The 18,205-nt window shown below is 42.0% G+C and overlaps 1 protein-coding gene across 6 annotated transcripts in view; it reads left to right on the top strand.

Moving 5' to 3' along the window:
• Positions 1-18,205, top strand: part of ACSL5 (acyl-CoA synthetase long chain family member 5) — a 50,246-nt gene that overhangs the window by 29,100 nt on the left and 2,941 nt on the right. For all 6 annotated transcript variants that reach the window (XM_070483173.1, XM_044750785.2, XM_070483162.1 and 3 more), the window contains 15 exons: positions 2,393-2,457; positions 2,571-2,672; positions 4,271-4,370; positions 5,607-5,785; positions 6,821-6,853; positions 6,942-6,993; positions 7,772-7,845; positions 8,468-8,545; positions 9,653-9,787; positions 12,335-12,469; positions 12,983-13,078; positions 15,404-15,476; positions 15,751-15,839; positions 16,132-16,248; positions 17,852-17,995. In XM_070483173.1, coding sequence (XP_070339274.1) covers positions 2,393-2,457; positions 2,571-2,672; positions 4,271-4,370; positions 5,607-5,785; positions 6,821-6,853; positions 6,942-6,993; positions 7,772-7,845; positions 8,468-8,545; positions 9,653-9,787; positions 12,335-12,469; positions 12,983-13,078; positions 15,404-15,476; positions 15,751-15,839; positions 16,132-16,248; positions 17,852-17,995 — 1,472 coding nt within the window. The remainder of the gene's footprint in view (positions 1-2,392; positions 2,458-2,570; positions 2,673-4,270; positions 4,371-5,606; positions 5,786-6,820; positions 6,854-6,941; positions 6,994-7,771; positions 7,846-8,467; positions 8,546-9,652; positions 9,788-12,334; positions 12,470-12,982; positions 13,079-15,403; positions 15,477-15,750; positions 15,840-16,131; positions 16,249-17,851; positions 17,996-18,205) is intronic.

The following is an 18,205-nucleotide window of genomic DNA, read 5'->3' as shown; positions in this document are numbered from 1 at the left end:
CTGAATTTTCATGCAACTGTCAGCAGGAAGAAAAATTACTAAGTTTTCCTGTGGACAGTCTCCTCATTCATTTTTTTATATCTCTGTAATCAGAGTGGATATTTCTTTCTTGCATTCTTTCTTTTTCCTCTGTCAGTTAGTCTGGAAGTTCTCTTATTTACCTCTGAATTCCTAGTAACCCTCTCTTTTTTCTTTTCTTTTCTTTTCTTTTCTTTTTTTTTTTTGAGGAAGATTAGCCCTGAGCTAACATCTGCTGCCAATCCTCCTCTTTTTGCTAAGGAAGACTGGCCCTGAGCTAACGTCCATGCCCATCTTCCTCTACTTTATATGTGGGACGCCTGCCACAGCATGGCTTGCCAAGCGGTGCCATGTCTGCACCCAGGATCCAAACCAGCGAACCCCGGGCCGCTGAAGCAGAACGTGCTCACTTAACCGCTGCGCCACCGGGCCGGCCCCCAGTAACCCTCTCTTGAATGCTTCCTTTTGGAAAGGCCTGAATTCCTCTCAGCAACTGGGATACTAGATACTCTATGTAAAATTTCCTCCCCTTCTCCTTTTCTATTTATAACTCAGTCTCATTCTGACTTAGCTGTGGGGGCCTCTTAGCCGCTTACCGTTGTTCTTAGCCTCACACCACAACTTCCGTGCCTTCCATGGCTGAGGTTACTAGTTACTCTAGTAAGTAGATGTTCCCAGACTCATTTTAATTTTAAATAAAGCTGAGTAGTTTAGGTGTTCAGAAGTTTAACTCTTCTATTTTCAAACGTAAGACACAATTGTAAAAATATTGAAGGCAGGTGTACATGTGTGCACCTGTGTGTGTGCTGTGTGTAAGCACAAGCGTGTGTGTATGTGTTCTTGTAGTTCTTTACAAGCCTCAGTATCTCAAAAGACCTCTCACATAAACAGGAAAAGTATACTAAGAGATGATTCATGATAACAAATAGAACTTAAACAAGGGAAAGTTCTCACTTTAATAGCTGTAAAGAAACTTAGACTAAAGTGATAGCTTCTTAAACCTATCAAACCAGAAGACATGTTAAAAAGATACTGTTTAGTGTCTATGACTTGGTACATGGCTGGTGGGAGAGAAGTAAGTTGTCACAGCTGCCCTACTAAGCTATGTGAGGCCAGGTGTCAAAAACCTGAGCGGTTCTGACCCTTTCTTCCCAACCCAGTTATTTCATTTTAGGGACTCTATTCTAAGAAAATGTTTTAAATTTGAAAATATTTGTAGCATTATTTGAGGTGTCAAACTTGGAAGCAATCTGAATATCCACAATGAGATAAATCCAGCCGTAGGAGACCCTCCATCAGTTGGCAGTACTAAGGCCCTTGGAATCTCTACAGAGAAGATATTACAACATGGGAATGTGTATATCAAAACAGGGGAAGGAAGCAGGAACTAAAATATGTATTTGACATAAACATAACCCTGTAAAACTATGCAAAGGAACTAAAAAAGAAAATACCAGGGTTAATAAACGGTGTTTATGTGATGATATTATTACTGACTCATATTGTCACTGGCTAATTGCCCTGAGGAACTCAAGGGTGGGTTTGGAAGCATTTAACTATTTCAAGTGATGCAGCCATCAACCACTCTGAACCAGACCAGGCCTCACCACAAGAGCACACCCATGAACTTTGCCCCATTTTTAATACTAAGATCTCCTCTCTGGGAGGAGCTGAGGCCTTAATAGTGTAACCTGCAGCATATGTGGAAGCACATTTTCCAACTGAGCCTGCACAAGCAAATACCCACCTCTCCCTTTTGAATATTCATTTCCCATCTAAAATAAAAGGCCCCTGCTTCCCTTTGTCTGGGGACAGCCACGACTTTGGAAATAATTCCGCGTGGCCTCCTATTTGCAGCAAATAAGTCTTACTTTGTATGACAACTACTTCTGGTGGAGAGTCTGATTTTTAACTCCCCAGGAGGCGAACCCACTTTTGATTCTATGACAATATTTTGATTTTTTTCTATATTTTTAAGAGCATGCATTCCTTTTATTATAGGGAAACTCAATTCAAGATTATCCACTACAGGCTGTTTGTGTTTACTTGTGGGCTTTCACATGTTCACATCACGTGGGCTAGTCCATACTTCACGGCTGTCTCTGAATACCTGTTACTCTGGAGGTCACATATTCCAACGCTGAACCACTCCTGCTTTGGAGCATTTCCTAAATGTTTCAAGTGTAGCTTGTAAGAATCTCTGTCTTTGAGAACTAAGTACTTATTGCCTTTGAATTTCCTTGGCACATAAGAGAAGCTCATATTCTTAGTGGATTTATCCTTTGTGTCTTGTCTCTTCCTAATCTCCTTTTACCTTCTCTGGTCCAAAGGATTTGCAACTGGAGCTAATTTTCTTTTAATGTTGTGTTTTTAGACAATGGGCCTTGCTTGGGATATAGAAAACCAAACCAGCCCTACAAATGGCTATCTTACAAACAGGTAAGTCAGGCCCACAGTTTTGGATAGATTCTTTTGCTAAGGCAGTATCCTGAGCTAATTTGTTCTCTTTGGGGTCTTGACTGCTTTCTTTTTTCTTTCTCTCCCTTTTGTAGGTGTCTGATCGAGCAGAGTACCTGGGCTCCTATCTCTTGCATAAAGGGTGCAAGCCATCACCAGACCAATTTGTTGGCATCTTTGCTCAGAATAGGCCAGAGGTAACTATGTGAAAGTTAAGTCAGGGAATTGAGTCAGCGTTGTCTACAGACTTTAAACCCCTCCCACAGAAGCAAGCTCTCTGACACTTGCTGATGACTTACCAAAGCTGTTTAAAGAGCTCATGTTCTTTATTGTTTCACTTGAAAGAGTTACAGTTTAGGGCCTCCTTAATTCCTGGTTGAATGTCTAGTGTAGGTGTCTGGACTTTCCCAGCCCATTATGGGCCATTTTAAGTCAGTCTGTTTGTTGTATGAGAAAAATAAGAAAGCTTTGAAGGACTGTCAAATAAGAGCTCGAGGACATTGTGGAAAAGGACATATTCCTATTAGAATTGGTACTTGCACGTTGTACCTGAGCTAGTAAGCCAAGGCATCCGTTGCTACTGAGACTGACCATAGCCGTATTTCCACAGTGAGTTGCAAGTAGATTTTAGACATTAAGATGATTGGAATTAAACTTATCTCCAAGTTCAAGTTAAGTCAATAGACCCAACATCCTCAGAGAACATCTTTGAATGTTTTAGAATAGTTGGATAACATATGCTCACTACAACCAGTTGCTAAACTGAAAATCTGAGTGGGCTCTGGCTGCATTTTTACATGAAGCTACTTACTCTATCTTTGTTACACCCAGCCTCAATAAGATGAGATATCCTTGACTCTAGTTCAGGAACTTAACACAAAACCTGGTGTATTGGCCTGCTAGGGATCCCATAACAAAATACCACAGACTGGGTGGCTTAACCAACAGAAATTTATTTTCTTACAGTTCTGGAGGCTAGAATTCCAAGTTAAAGGTGTCGACATCTTTGGTTTCTCCTTAGACCTCTTTTCTTGGCTTGCAGATGGCTGCCTTCTCACTGTGAACTCACATGGCCTGTCCTCTATCATCCTTGGCTCTCTTCCTCCTCTTGTAAGGATAACAGTCATATTGGATTATGACCTAACCCTTATGACCTCACTTAACTTTACTTCCTTAAAGGCCCTATCTCCAAAAACAGCCCCGCGGGGGTTAGGGCTTCAACGTGAATTGTTGGGGGACACAGTTCAGTGCGTCACACCGAGATTGACATTTAAGGCCTGCCATTATCGGATTCTGACCCACCTTTCCAATTCATTTCCTGTCAGTCTTCACGCTTCCTGATATATATGTAATGATGTCATGCTATCCTATCTTTGTTCATTCGTTGCCTTCTTCCTTGAATGACTTCTCTGCCTCCACTTCCATAACCAAATCCTACCAGGCCTTCAGAGCTCTGCCCAGTTTCCATCACTTTCCACAAAGCAGTCCCAGATAGCCTTTACCCCACCCCTCAAAGTGATCTCTGCCTCCTTAAAGCTCCCAATGCTTTTCATACTTCTTACGGACAGAACTTACCACATTCTACCTTTGGATTCTGGTCTGCCTTTGTACTGTAGCTGTCTCTGTGCCTACCTATCTCCTTCATTTAACTGTACTTTACAGCATTAGCAGTGGCAGTCCCAAGGGCCCCATAGTGATTTTTTTTAGCACAAGGATACCAAATAATCATTTGTTGGCTGAGTGACTCTTCCTTTTACATGTTCCCTAGTCCTCATTTGAACTTCTCTCCATACAGTGGATCATCTCCGAGTTGGCTTGTTACACATACTCCATGGTAGCCGTCCCCCTCTATGATACTTTGGGAGCAGAAGCCATCGTATACATCGTCAACAAGGGTAAAACTTTACTATTACATTGTAACTTGATTCTTTCTTAATGCTGAGTAATTCCTCCATATCTGCTTTTGTTACCAGACTTGCAATGCTGAAACCAGAACAGTGCTCAACTCTTTCTTGTCCTGTACTCCCTAGGTTATAATTTACAGGGAAGCTACAAAAAGCACATGAGGCAGGGATGTGCATAGACAGAAGGTTCAATGAAATGCCTCAAGGTGGCATAGTATGACAATATAGTTTAGAGATAAGATTATTTACTTTGGCCACACTGGATAAAAGGCCATAGAGGCCATAGACTAAATCACTTAATTGACTAAATCTCTGTGAAATGATTGATTTAATTTCCTATTTTTGTACCACATCAGTACAGTTAACCAACATGTACCGATGTCTATGGTGTGTCTGTAGAAAAAATTATCATTGTTAGAGAAACAAGTACAAATTAAATAGGCAAGTAACAGCCCTTTCACATACCCAAGATGTCACTTTCTGTCACAGAACTAGTAGACTGAGTAGATCCATTTGAACTATAGACACAATCAGAAGTTTTCTACTTGTATAAACAAGTATTAAAGCAAATGCTATCATTCAGCATCATAAAATAGTTGTCTGCTAAAATCCCATTTGCCCCTTCTTTTCTCTTCTCCTATTTCTTCGCTCCCCAAAATAAAACACATTGATGGGACCACTTCTAAGCAATTCATACACCTTGTCTGTATTCTTAAGCAGAAGAAATTTTGTGGCTCCTCTAGAAACCATAAACTGGGGGCCAGCCCAGTGGCGCAGCGGTTAAGTGTGCACATTCCGCTTCAGCGGCCCAGGGTTCACTGGTTTGGATCCCAGGTGCAGACAGGGCACTGCTTGGCAAGCCATGCTGTGGCAGGCATCCCACATATAAAGTAAGGGAAGATGGGCACGGATGTGAGCTCAGGGCCAGTCTTCCTCAGCAAAAAAAGGAGGATTGGCAGTAGATGTTAGCTCAAGGCTAATCTCCCTCAAAAAGAAAAAAAAAAAGAAACTGTAAACCGTGTTGGCAGCATGCAAGAAAACTATGTGCTGTTTCAATTAAGCTCATTTATTATCAATGGAATGTTTCAGGTTTTATACATTATAAATCTGATTTGCAGACATAATCTCCTTTGGGGACCCACTAGCTTTGAAATTTTCAAAAATCACTTCCTCCTTGCAAGACATACAGAGCAGGCTAGTGACCTCTGGCTCTATCTCTGCTTTCAGCCGATATTGCCACGGTGATCTGTGATACCCCCCAAAAGGCATCACTCCTGCTAGAGAATGTGGAGCAGGGCCTCGCCCCAGGCCTGAAAATGATCATCCTCATGGATCCCTTTGATGATGACCTAAAGCAAAGAGCGGAGAAAAGTGGAGTTGAGCTCTTGTCTCTGTGTGATGCCGAGGTATGGATCTGAAACTCAACTCACTGCTTGAAGTCTGGTCTGAACCATGGACAACTTGCAGGACATCTACACAAGAGCTCAGGCTGTTATTCTCCAAGGGTGGCAGGAGAGAAGTAAATTAGACTGATGCTGTGAAGCTCTGAGAATAATTTCCCCAAGACAACTCAGAAACCATGCCAGGGGTGAAGAAAGGTCTGTGGCCAGTGTGCACAGACTTCTAAGTAGATAATTTATAAATACAGAGGTCAGGGGTAGTTAAGGGTATAGTTCTGGAGCCAGGCTGCCTGGGTTCACGTTCCAGCTCTGCATGTATTGGTGAGGTGACCTTGGGCGAGTTACTCAACATCTCCCTTTCCCCTTCTGTAAAATGAGGTTAAAATAGTCCCTACCCTAGAAAGGAGTTGTAAAGAGTTAAAGGAGTTAATACATACAAAGTGCTCAGGATAGTGACTGATATGTAGTCAGCCTTGAAATGTCAACTATTCATATGATTCAAAAGGATTCAGGGGCCAGCCCTGTGGCCGAGTGGTGGTTTTCATGCTCTGCTTCAGCGGCGGAGGGTTTCACTGGTTTGGATTTTAGGCACGGACATGGCACCACTCATCAGGCCACGCTGAGGCGGCATCCCACATGCCACAACTAGAAGGACCCACAACTAAAATATACAACTATGTACTGGGGGGATTTGGGGAGAAAATGCAAAAAAAGAAAGATTGGCAACAGTTGTTAGCCCAGGTGCCGATCTTTAAAAAAAAGAAAAAGATTCAGCAATGGTCCTAGATGACTGAACCTTGAGAGTATGATGGAAAGTTTGGACATTTGGAATCTGCCCTCTTGAGGTTGCTATTCTAGAGAAACATGCTCTTCCCTGGTGCTTCCATTGTGCCTAACTGTTGGCTTCTGGGCCTGATCCATGTTGGAATTTTGGCTCTATTCCCACAGAGGCATTCTCATGGAAAAGGGAAAGAGAGGGCTCTATTTGTCATAAAGCTGTCCATTTCAACTAATGTCTTTCTTGGTATTCTGTTCATGTAGATTCTAGGCAAAGAAAACTTGAGAAAACCTGTGGTAAGTTTTCTTCTGCTTGAATTTGAGTCTTGCCATATGCAGCTCTCAAAGTTCATGGCAGACTAAGCCTGTGTGCTTCCCCCTCTAGCCTCCTAGACCAGAAGACCTGAGCATCATCTGCTTCACCAGTGGGACCACAGGTCAGTACCCATGAAACTGTCCCAGAGGCCCCTGGTCAGCCAAAAACATGGGTCGAGTCACTGACCACTGGTGGGCTGGTAAATATACTCTAGAGTGAGCCCTGTCCGACTTTTGAGTATGCATGCCCAAATAGAAAAACATAAGCATAAGCAAATAAACTTCATTGAACACACTGAGAGGTGTTTACATGCTATGGATTTCAGGGGTCTTAAAGATGGCATCATAAAGTCAACTTTCTTCCCCAGCCCAACCAGTCTCTCAATTTGACACCACTGGAATGGTTTCACTCAATCAAAGTAACCCAATGATAGTTCTACACAGATCACTGTGTGTCCCCCACCCCTATCTGGCAGCTACCTATCTATTAGAACTCTTAATAGCTTTTAATGTGGCCCGTGATGACCTATGGTTATATTCATTTCATTGTGCCCAGTTTATAAGATATAACCTAGGTAATATTGTCATATCTGAAGCTTTAAACATAAAAACAATGGTGGTCACTTGGATGTTTTAAAAACTTTTACTGCATTGCTGTCTAAGATTATGGCTGTGCCCTGTGTAGTAGCAGAAGGCTAATGATGCTATCAGCAGTAGCTTCTCTAGGGGCGTTAATCATTCATAAACAGAGTCACATACCATTCATAAAAAGACATAGTGACAGGAGAAGCTCTTGGCTCTCTAGAAGAGAACCAATTGAATGTAGCTTCTTATTTCAAAGCCAAAGGCTACCTATTAATTACATAAAGGATCTTTCTCTCCACCTCTTGTTTCCTACAGGTGACCCCAAAGGAGCCATGATAACCCATCAAAATATTACTTCAAATACTGCTGCTTTTCTTAGATCTATGGAGGTCAGTGATCAATTGAAAAAGAGGAATTCCTAATTAAATTTCAATTGAAAATTCCTAATTAAAATAGGAATCTGCCATAAGATTTTAATCTTGAAATTAGAGAAGGCATAGAGGAAAAAAATAGGTTTAAGGCCTAAGTATGCACACATATCAGTGCCTCTTTGTCCAGAGGACTGTGCATTTTCACGTCTTGGTCTTTTAGGATCACTGCAGAGCTCTACACTCTGTGCAGTTAAGGGTACCTCTTACAGTTGTACAGTACATCACCTGCACAACCATATGTGGCAGTTCTGGGAAGGAGTAGTTTTTTAAAAATTTAAAAAATATTTTATTGAGATATGATTGACATATAACATTATGCTAGTTTCAGATGTACAACATAATGATTTGATGTTTGGGTATATTGCAAAATGATCCCCACAATAAGTCTAGTTAACATCTATCACCACGCATAGTTACAAATTTTTTCTTGTGATGAAAACGTTTAAGATCTACTCTCTTAGCAAATTTCTAATATATAATACAGTATTACTAACTAGAATTAATAGTAGTTTTTAAATCTCCTTCGAAGAGAAAGTTGGATTAATACAATGTTGTCTCCTCTTTGTTCCCTGATCTGTAGGGTACTTTTGAGATCAACCTTGAGGATGTGACCATATCCTACCTCCCCTTGGCTCATATGTTTGAAAGGGTTGTACAGGTGAGTGTCCTATGTTCCTAGCAGGTATGTGAAGAGGGAGTCCTGACTTGCTAGTCCCACGTCTATTCCAAAGGGAACTCTACATCATTGACAGTCCTTTTTCTAAAGGGAAGGGCACAGACAGGGACTTGGTACAGCTGAGTCCCAGTCCTAGCATTACCTCTGCCTTGCTGTGGAGCCTTCCTCTGTGGATCTGTGTGTCCAAGAGGGCTAATGCTTCCTTCTGCTTCACACAGGGTACCTGCAAGACCAGTGAGGTCATAGCCAGGAGCTTGCTACCTATACTTAATTCTGAGCTGGGATACAAGACATTACTTCCCCTCTATAATTTTATTTTGGTTAAAATTTTTGAAAAGATCTAGGGTTAGAGCAAAGGAGGTTCCCCACAGAGGGCAGAGAAGGAGCATTTGACCAGGTAAGATCCAGAGCGTGTTAGGTGGAACCATCAGGATGGAGAGCTGGCAGAGAGCTGCCCATCTGTGAGTGGCCTCCAGGCTTTTCAGGCTATTCTGAGGCCAATGTGAGAACTGAAAGCAGTTCTGGCCTTTCAGAAACACAGGTGGTAATATAGATGGGAAATCCTTTCTTTGCTTAAATACCTCTTTAATCAGTTTATCTGTTGATGCATGAAATGGCAATATGAAATATTCAGTTCCTTGGGCTAAAATGTTGACATCTGATGAATAAAATATTGATTCTAATAAGCATATTTTTTTCACATTTTAACATTTCTGAAACTGAGACAGTTTTACAATTGTAGGGATGTTCTAGTTTAATTGGCAGTGTCTTTTCTAGGTACTTCATAATGAATGGCCTCTTACAAAGGATGATGTCTTAGTCAATCCCCCAGAGCTGTGGGTGGAGTAGGGGTGGGCCCTAAGTCTCACAATCTGTCTTATCTGTCCTGCCTCCGCCACAGAAATGAGTTTCCATCCTGTCCTGGGGGTAGGCTCTCAGAGTTTTGGATACCTGAAATGCGGGGGTGAGGGATGCTGCACAGGGAAAAGTACCCATGGATGTCAACCTAGTTCCCCAATTCTGTCCAAGACAGGCCCCACCTGAAGTGGTCCTTTGACTCTGAGCCCTATTCTTTGGTTTTGCTTTTAGGCTGCTGTGTACACCTGTGGAGCCAAAGTTGGGTTCTTCCAAGGAGATATTCGGTTGCTGCCTGATGACATGAAGACTCTGAAGCCCACAGTGTTTCCCACGGTGCCTCGAGTCCTTAACAGGGTCTATGATAAGGTACTAACCTTGCTTCTGCTGGACTGGCCCTGAGATGAAGGAACTATCTTTGGCTTAGGACTGACTGAGGCTCTTAGGGACTCTATATTGCTAATAAATTTGCTCTGTTTCCACCCCCCGCTCCCTACAAGTATCTACTTACAGCCACACTTACAAATGCAGCCAGGAAAAACCATAATAAATGAAACCCCCTTTCCTCTGGGTGAGATTATTTAGACCTGACCTGGAGAAAGAGCTCAATTCAGAGACTTGGGGAGCCCCTCAAAATTCAGCCAACTTACTGGGAAGTTGTTACTCTGATTTCATAACACCTGCTGGTTATTGAGCTTGTTACTGAGGTGCCAGGCCCCATGGTAAACATGTGATATGCGTTCCTTCATTTAATGCTCACAAAAGCACAGGAAATCACCTACACTGATTATCCTAACTTACACATGAGGGGACTGAGCCTTGGCGGTTAAATAACTCATCCAGAGTCATATCTAATACAGGGTGGGATCAGAATCACACGATCACATAATAGTTTTAGCTGTCATTGATCACTGCTCTTTTTTTCACTAGGGTTAGTAAAATTGTGATTTTTTTTCTAATTCAATCATTTCTCTTGCATTCATATGGAAGCTGAGATGCTTCCATAAAGGCATGACAAATATTTGATTCTTTTCCTTTATTTATCAACATGCAAAATAATCAACTAGTGCCCCAGTGATCTTCAAAAATGGCCAATGAGATTTTTTCTTTGTAACATTATGAACTTGTGATTTGCATATTTGTATGTCTAATCCATTTCAGCTGCTCTTCTTGATGTTCAGATTATCCCATTTGGGAAGTTGGGAGCCCCATCAGTTGCTCCTGTGTCCTTTTGATATGACCCCGGTAGTCTTAGATAGTTCTGGCACAAGAGGTCCCAAGCTCATCTTGTATGTTTCTCACCCAACTCTTGGATTGACTAATTTCTCCAAGGAGCCCTTGGAACCGAGATTTGAACTCAGGCAACATAATAAAATAACAGAGCCCAGGCTCATAAGCATGAGCTCGATCATCTCATAATTCTACAGGCATGGGAGCTCTGAGAAAATAACACCTGGTCATTCTTCACATGCCTTGGACCCTACCCTTGAGATTATAACATTCCTCTTCACACTTGGGAATCTCACTAAGTGCTATCCTGGGGCTCCAGGGACAGGGCAGGCAGCAATCTAGAACACAAATGACCACTGGACATTAAAAGCCCTGGTTTCTAACAGAATTGTTAACAATTTTAGCAGTTCCTCATCATGTTATGGAATTATTAGATTTGGTTGTTGTCATGGTTTTTGTTCATGTTGTTGGCATTTTTTATTTTTGAGGGATAGTTACTCTATAATATGGTAATATTTAACACACAGTTCACTTATAGAACATATTTTTAAAATAGAGAACATTATTCACTTGAGTCTCTCAATTCCAGCTCTTTGTCAGTGACTTAGGAGGAAGTTGAGTCTTGTGAATATTGAAGAAAGAGAAATCTCTTAAGGTTGAGAGAGGGATTGGGAATGACACAATGCAGGCAGCATTTGAGTGTAGATCTTGGAAAGAAACGGAGAGATATGGGCAAATTGATGGTACAGATGTGAGCAGATGCTTGAAGCCTAGAGCACAGTTGGTATTAGGTGGTGAGGATGAGCAGCCCTGTTTGACTGGGGGCCAAGAAATGAGAGTGCAAATATGGAAGACGGCTGAAGAGGCATTCTTTGAATTTGGAACTGGAAAATAACTTTGATTTCCTTGAATCTGATTTCCAGCAGGATGGAATCTTGAAGGCCAGAATATGGAGTTCAGGATTTAATTTTGGAAAAAGGGACTTTCTTTGAGTTGTACTTGGCAGCTCCTTTGGCAAGACTGTGGTTGTTGGGTTTTAGAGGCCAGAGTTTTTAGTGTGGTTGTTGGATTTTAGAGGCCACGGTGAAGCCAGAGTCAGGGAGAGGAGGGAAATCATGTGAGCTGGGGCAATAGTGTCAGAATTAAGCCCAAAAGGAAGAAATAGTCTCAGTAGGAAGACTGTTGGGTTTTGTATGGGGTGGCTAAAGGAACTTTAGTTACAGAGAAAGGTGGTATTTCTCCAAGTTTAGCGTATGTAAGTATCAAAGGAGCAAGGGGAGGGAGAGGTGGTGCTCCTTTGAAAAATCAGATTCTTAGGCCCTTCCTTAAGCTACTAAATCAAAAGCCCTAGGGTGGGCCCACTGAGCTGTTTTTTTAATCTAGTACTCCCAGATGACTTTGTAAGTAAATGCTGACCACTTTTTGAGGACATGCTTATTTCAGTTGTCAAAGTTGTCTGCCAAGGATGAGGAATCGGAGGAGATGGAGCCCTGTATGTATGTCCTAAGTTCACTTCTTTCTTAGTGTGGCCATAATTCTCTGGCTTCCTCATTATCCAGCAACCCAGTTCATGCATGAGAGCCACTTCTTTATGAAGCCAGAAGGCACCATCTCCTGCTCACTGAAGAATGGCCTTGGTGAGTGTCTCCAATAGGTTTCCAACTAAGAGGAGTTATCACCCTACAGGTACAAAATGAAACCAAGACACCCTTGAAGAAGTTCTTGTTGAACTTGGCTGTTGCCAGTAAATTCAGTGAAGTGAAAAGAGGTGTCATCAGGCGTGACAGTATCTGGGACAAGCTCATCTTTGGAAAGATCCAGGTAGGTTGGGTGGGTCCTGGACAGAACCAGGCAAATATTTGGGCTGCCCACTGACCTAGCATACTCTGCTTTCCCTCTGATGGTTGAGCGTCTGGAGATACTTTCACACTTTCTGTGTTCACTCACCATTTGAGATCTCTCTCGGACAACTTTGTCAATAAACAGAATTGGTCAAAAAGCAGAAAACAGATTTTACTTAGGTCCTAGCATTCCCTCTTATTCTCATAAGTTGTCTGTTAAGATTATAAGTAATTTGAAGGGCCCAAGAATACAAATTATTTGAGAAAATGTTTTAAAAACTACAGGTCTGGTCCCAGCTATGAATGGTGGTGACAATAATAGCTCACGTTTTAAGTGTTTTTCCACAACACCAGGCCCTATTCTAAGAGCTTTGTAAATTAACTAGTTTAATTCTTAGAACAACACTGGGTAGGCTGTTGTATCCATTTTGCGGTGGAGGAAACTGAAGCCAAGGAAATAGGTTTCAGCAGGTCTTTTGTTTCTACTAACCAGGCCAGCCTGGGAGGGAGGGTTCGCTTGTTGCTCACCGGAGCTGCCCCCATCTCCGCTCCCATCTTGACGTTCTTCCGTGCGGCATTGGGATGTCAGGTAAGCCAAGCAGCTTCTCTGAAGATAGCTTATTTCACTTTCGCACATGTAAAGCTCAGTGTTGACGTAAAAATTGAAAAACAACTGAAAAGTACCAAAGAGAAAGTCACCCCAAATCTCAAAATCAAGAGAAAAAAACTTTCTAGTCACCTTTTTATGCATCTGTGTACAGAAACCTTTACATAAATGACATCAGTGTTCTAAAATACTTGTTAAACAGTGTCCCATCAACATTGCTCCCTGTCAAATAAATATCTACATCATTTTAATGGTTTTGTAATAGCTTATTGAATGTTCCCAAATAACTAGTCTCCTATTGATGGACACTTGAGTTGCCTTTTTTTTTTTTTGCTGTTATAATCAATGAAGTGATAAGAATATTTGTGTATCCTTTAGTATTTATGCTGTTATCAACTTAGGATAAATCCCTCCAAGCAGGGATGATTGGGTCAAAGTATATAGGATTTTGGGATTTTTCTTTTGAGGAAGATTAGCCCTGAGCTATCATCTACCGCCAATTCCCCTCTTTGCTGAGGAAGATTGGCCCCGAGCTAACATTCATGCCCATCTTCCTCCATTTTTTATATGTGGGACGCCTGTCACAGCATGGCTTGATAAGCAGTGCACAAGTCCGTGCCAGGGATCCGAACCGGCGAACCCCGGGCCGCCAAAGTGGAGCATCCGAAGCAGTGTACCACTGTGCCGGCCCCCAAAGTATACAGGCTTTTTTTACATGTTAATGTAGATTATCACACTTCCCTCCAGAAAGGTCTTGTCTTTTTTATACGTTCCTGCAAATAATGCATGAGACCTTGTATAGCCACATTCTTGCCAGGGACAGGCTTTTTCAATCACTTAAATCTTAGCCAATCAGATACATAAAAAATCGTATTGCAGTTTTCTTTCTTTTATTCACACTGAACATCTTTTCTATTGCTTATCAGCACTTGTATTTCTTTCATGAATACTCTGTTACTTTCTTATCGAAAAATGGGCAAAGGATAATTTACTTCTGTTTCATGTTACTTTCTAAGAGTTCTTCATATAGTAATGATATTAATCTTTGTTGTGTTAGAAATATTTTTCCTAGTCTCCTCTTTTTGCATTTTGTATTGCTGCATAAAAGTTTCAAATGTTTATGTAGTCAAACTGATTAATCTTTTCTATTTGTGGTTTTTGAATTGCTTAGACAGGGCTTCCTAACCTCCAATATTTCATAAGACTGTTTTCATCCAGATTTTCTGGTAATCTTATGGTGTTACTTTTTTTCCAATTAAGTGTCTGCTCCATCTGGAATTTAGTACAAGGGCTTGAGCATGGATATTGTCTCTCTTTTTTTTTTTTTTTTTTCTCCAAATGGCTAACTAGTTTGTCCATTCGACCGACATGCACAGCATGAGTGAAAGAGACAGGCTTGTCCTCACAGAGTGTCCCATATCTGGATAACCACCATCAAAAAACATTCTGAATTGATACCAAGGCCAGGGGTCCTCTAGTCTTTCAAACTAGCCCCCTCTTGGCCATTCTTAACACTTTCTTTTCCCTCGGCCCCTAAAACCAATAGATCAGAAGGTCCTGTTGCTACACCCCTTTCAGAAATGCCTTGCTCTACCAACTCTGCCCATCACAGGCCACACCCCTCACTGCAGCAGCCCATGCACTTGTTTCCCCTACCAGTCTCTCTCCTGTCAAGATATCTTCTATACCAGGGGTTGGCAAACTGCAGCAGAGGCCAAATCTATCCCTTTGCCTGCTTTTATAAGTAAAATTTTAGTGGAACACAGCCATACCCATTCATTTATGTATTGTATACTGCTGCTTTCATGCTACATTGGCAGAGTTAAGTAGTTGAGACAGAGACCAGATGGCTCAAAAAGCTGAAAATATTTACTATCTGGTACTATTGAGAAAAAGCCTGCCAACCCCTGTTCTATACCACAGCCAGAGTTATTTCTCTTAAAAAATCCTACTCACTTTCTCCAGTTCTTTCAGTAGTGCTCCATTGCCTAGGTTCAAGACCAGTTGACATTGGGTTGCACATCCCTTAAGGAACAACTCGCATTTTCCTATCAACTTGAAATGCCACATTTCCCAAAGTACAGTATAAGATTCCATAATTTGGTCTATTTCTGGACCCTTTTGGTTTTTGAGTGAATCCCCACTTGTAAAGACTTAGCAGCTCGGGTATGAATTCAAGGTATTAGGACACTAAGTGAACTAACTCCAACCCTCAAAGACCTTGCTTTTCCCATGTCTTGCCATAGGGCACGGCCAGCTCATGCTTTATCTTGAGTAAGTCTCAAAGCCTTTCTTTGGTTTCCCCAGGTGTTTGAGGCTTATGGTCAAACAGAATGCACTGCTGGGTGTACAGTTACATCACCTGGGGACTGGACATCAGGTAGGCTCTCCATCTAGTGGGCGGGAGGTGCCATGGTTGGGAGAAGAGTTCTAACTGAACTAGGACTTAGGAGTTTGGATAACCTCAGTGGTCTAGATGAATGTGGCAAATGCCAAACTCAAGTTTTGGTCCAGGCCTTCCTATCTTGGCTGTCCAGCAGGTGCCAGATGATTTTTCAGTCATTCTTTTAGAGTCAATCCATAAATCTCTCTGATATAGCTGGAATTATCGCCATTTTATGGTTTCCCAGCTGACTTGGTGTGGTGTGTTCTAGGCCATGTTGGGGTCCCCTTGCCTTGCAATTACGTGAAGCTGGAAGATGTGGCTGACATGGACTACTTTTCAGCAAACAATGAAGGAGAGGTGGGTACCGGTCGTCACGTCCAGACAATCATGGTGGGGATGTTTGTAACAGAAAGAACACACAATTGTGAGCAGGCTTGGGTTTGACTTGTTTCAGATCTTTCATAAGGATCTGAGCCTCACTTTCCTATCCCCCACAATGGGGATTAAAATCTGGGCTCTTCACGTCGTAGTAACCTGTAGCTCTTCACACCAACAACTGATTTAAGGTGGGAGCAGGTGTTTTGTAAAGTACCCAAGCCGGGAGTAACAGCCTTTGCTATTGTCACCACCTGTACCACCTGATGTTTAGGTCTGCATCAAAGGCACCAACGTGTTCAAAGGATACCTGAAGGAGCCTGAGAAGACAGAGGAAGTCCTGGACAAGGATGGCTGGCTTCACACAGGAGACATCGGTCGCTGGCTCCCGGTGGGTGTTTCTTCAAAGCTCCTGGGAGTCTATGCTACTGGATTGGGGAAAACCATCTGCTTATCAGGAAGATGTGCAGACATGCAAACAGATTAGTCAGCTGAGTTGGGATGGCTCCTTTGACAATGGAATAGACTTGCTCACAGATGAAGGAAAATTAGGTACCTTTTCCGGGGGAGGGGTGTAACGGTCTGATTGTTGTTTTCTTTTGTTTTACTTTTCTTGAGGCAGAAATTGTGATCTGATAACTCCATGGGCCTGTAACATTTGCCTTTCATGAGTTTCAAAGGACTAAGTTTCTTCCCACTTAATATACAGAGCTATATCAAAACAAGGAAGCAGGATTTCTAAACGAGGTGTATGCAGAGGCTGGTTTTTGCCTGTCAGTCACAGCCTTTCTCTGTGGAAGACAGAGACATTTTTTTAAGCATAGCTTGCTGACATGCAATCAGTAGTCGTCTCTGTCAACCCCATCTGTTTTCCTAAGAGAGGAAATTATTGCCTGATAGCGATGCAGCCTTAGAAGCCCTGCAGGGGATTTTCCAAGAGATCTCCTCTCTGAGAAGTTTTTGTCTACTACGTGCTGGGGGAGTGCGAATGTAATCGTATCTTAAATCTCCTTTCTTGCTCAATATTCTCAAGATTTATGTGACATTTAAGGAATGCTTGACAATGAGACCTTCAAGAACACTGGTTCAAATGATGTATTTCATAGATTTGGGTCTAGGTGTATCTTGCTAACATATCTGTTTCTGTATAATAAGAGTTCCCTGCTCTGATTAGCCTAGGATGTAGGCAATAGATGGGCCCCCACACTGGAGTTATAAAGGACTGAGCCTTATGAATCACCTCCAGATAATGTCTGTTAGGCTGAAATGATGGCGAATTTCTTAAGTCACGCTTGTTGATGGTTCCAGGGTTGGTTCAGTCCATTGTCCTACTTAGGGTGTGATCATGTGGACTGTATTTGCCACTTGTCCCAATTCTATAACTCAAATCCCTAAGAACCTAAGCTCCTCAGACCAATTAGCTCAGAGAAATGAAGCTGCAAATAACCTCTGGTGGCTGGGCAGAGAGCCCTCGCAGCCCTGCTTCTGTCCTAACAAGCACAATTATTGACTTGTCTGATTAGCATTAGCACAGCAGAGCTGTTGTAGCCTGCTCTGGATCTAACAGGAGGGCTCCATTAAAGGGAGTCAGGGAGGGCACGATCTAACTGAGTCAAACGTCTTAATAGAGAATAACTCCTTCCCTAGTGAGGAGCATTCTGGAAATGGAGTAATTGAAAATTAAGTTATTGGAAATTCAGAGCTGCAAAATTTCTTCGTGGGATGAGGCCACCATTTACACCACCCCAGAAGGTTCTAGGGACTTTTTCTGAGGCTGCCTGTTGACTCTCCATATAGACAAAGTGTAGACAGGTTCTTGCTGGAAGCTGCTTCCCTTCCTTTCCCCTAAGCCAAGAAAGAGAACTAAAAGATTGCTCAAAAGTCTCTAGAGAAGTCAAGTTTAAAGAAGGAAGATAACTGTGACTTTGCCACTCTCGCCACTGACACGATCCACAGGGCTCAACCACACTGACGCTGTTATCTGTCTCCCATAGAATGGAACTCTGAAGATCATTGACCGTAAAAAGAATATTTTCAAGCTGGCCCAAGGAGAATACATCGCTCCAGAGAAGATAGAAAATATCTACACCAGGAGTAGACCGGTGTCACAGATATTTGTACACGGGGAAAGCTTACAGGTAATACATTGTTTTAACAATAGCCCCTTTCAGGCACAGACCATGCTGATTCCCATAGCTACAGGAAATCTGTATAGGTGGGTTTAGGATGAGCAGATCTGAGCTTATAAACTAAAGAAATGAAGCCACATCCAAACCTCAAATAACGCAATATAAGTAAAAAAAAAATTTTTGAAACTATGATAGACTCTGTAAGTCAGTGAGTAGAAT

The sequence above is a fragment of the Equus asinus genome, chromosome 2 (genome assembly GCF_041296235.1).
Source record: "Equus asinus isolate D_3611 breed Donkey chromosome 2, EquAss-T2T_v2, whole genome shotgun sequence".
In the NCBI taxonomy this organism is placed as follows: Eukaryota; Metazoa; Chordata; class Mammalia; order Perissodactyla; family Equidae; genus Equus; species Equus asinus.
The sequence above is the reverse complement of the archived record's forward strand: the minus strand, read 5'-3'. Positions and strand labels throughout refer to the sequence as shown.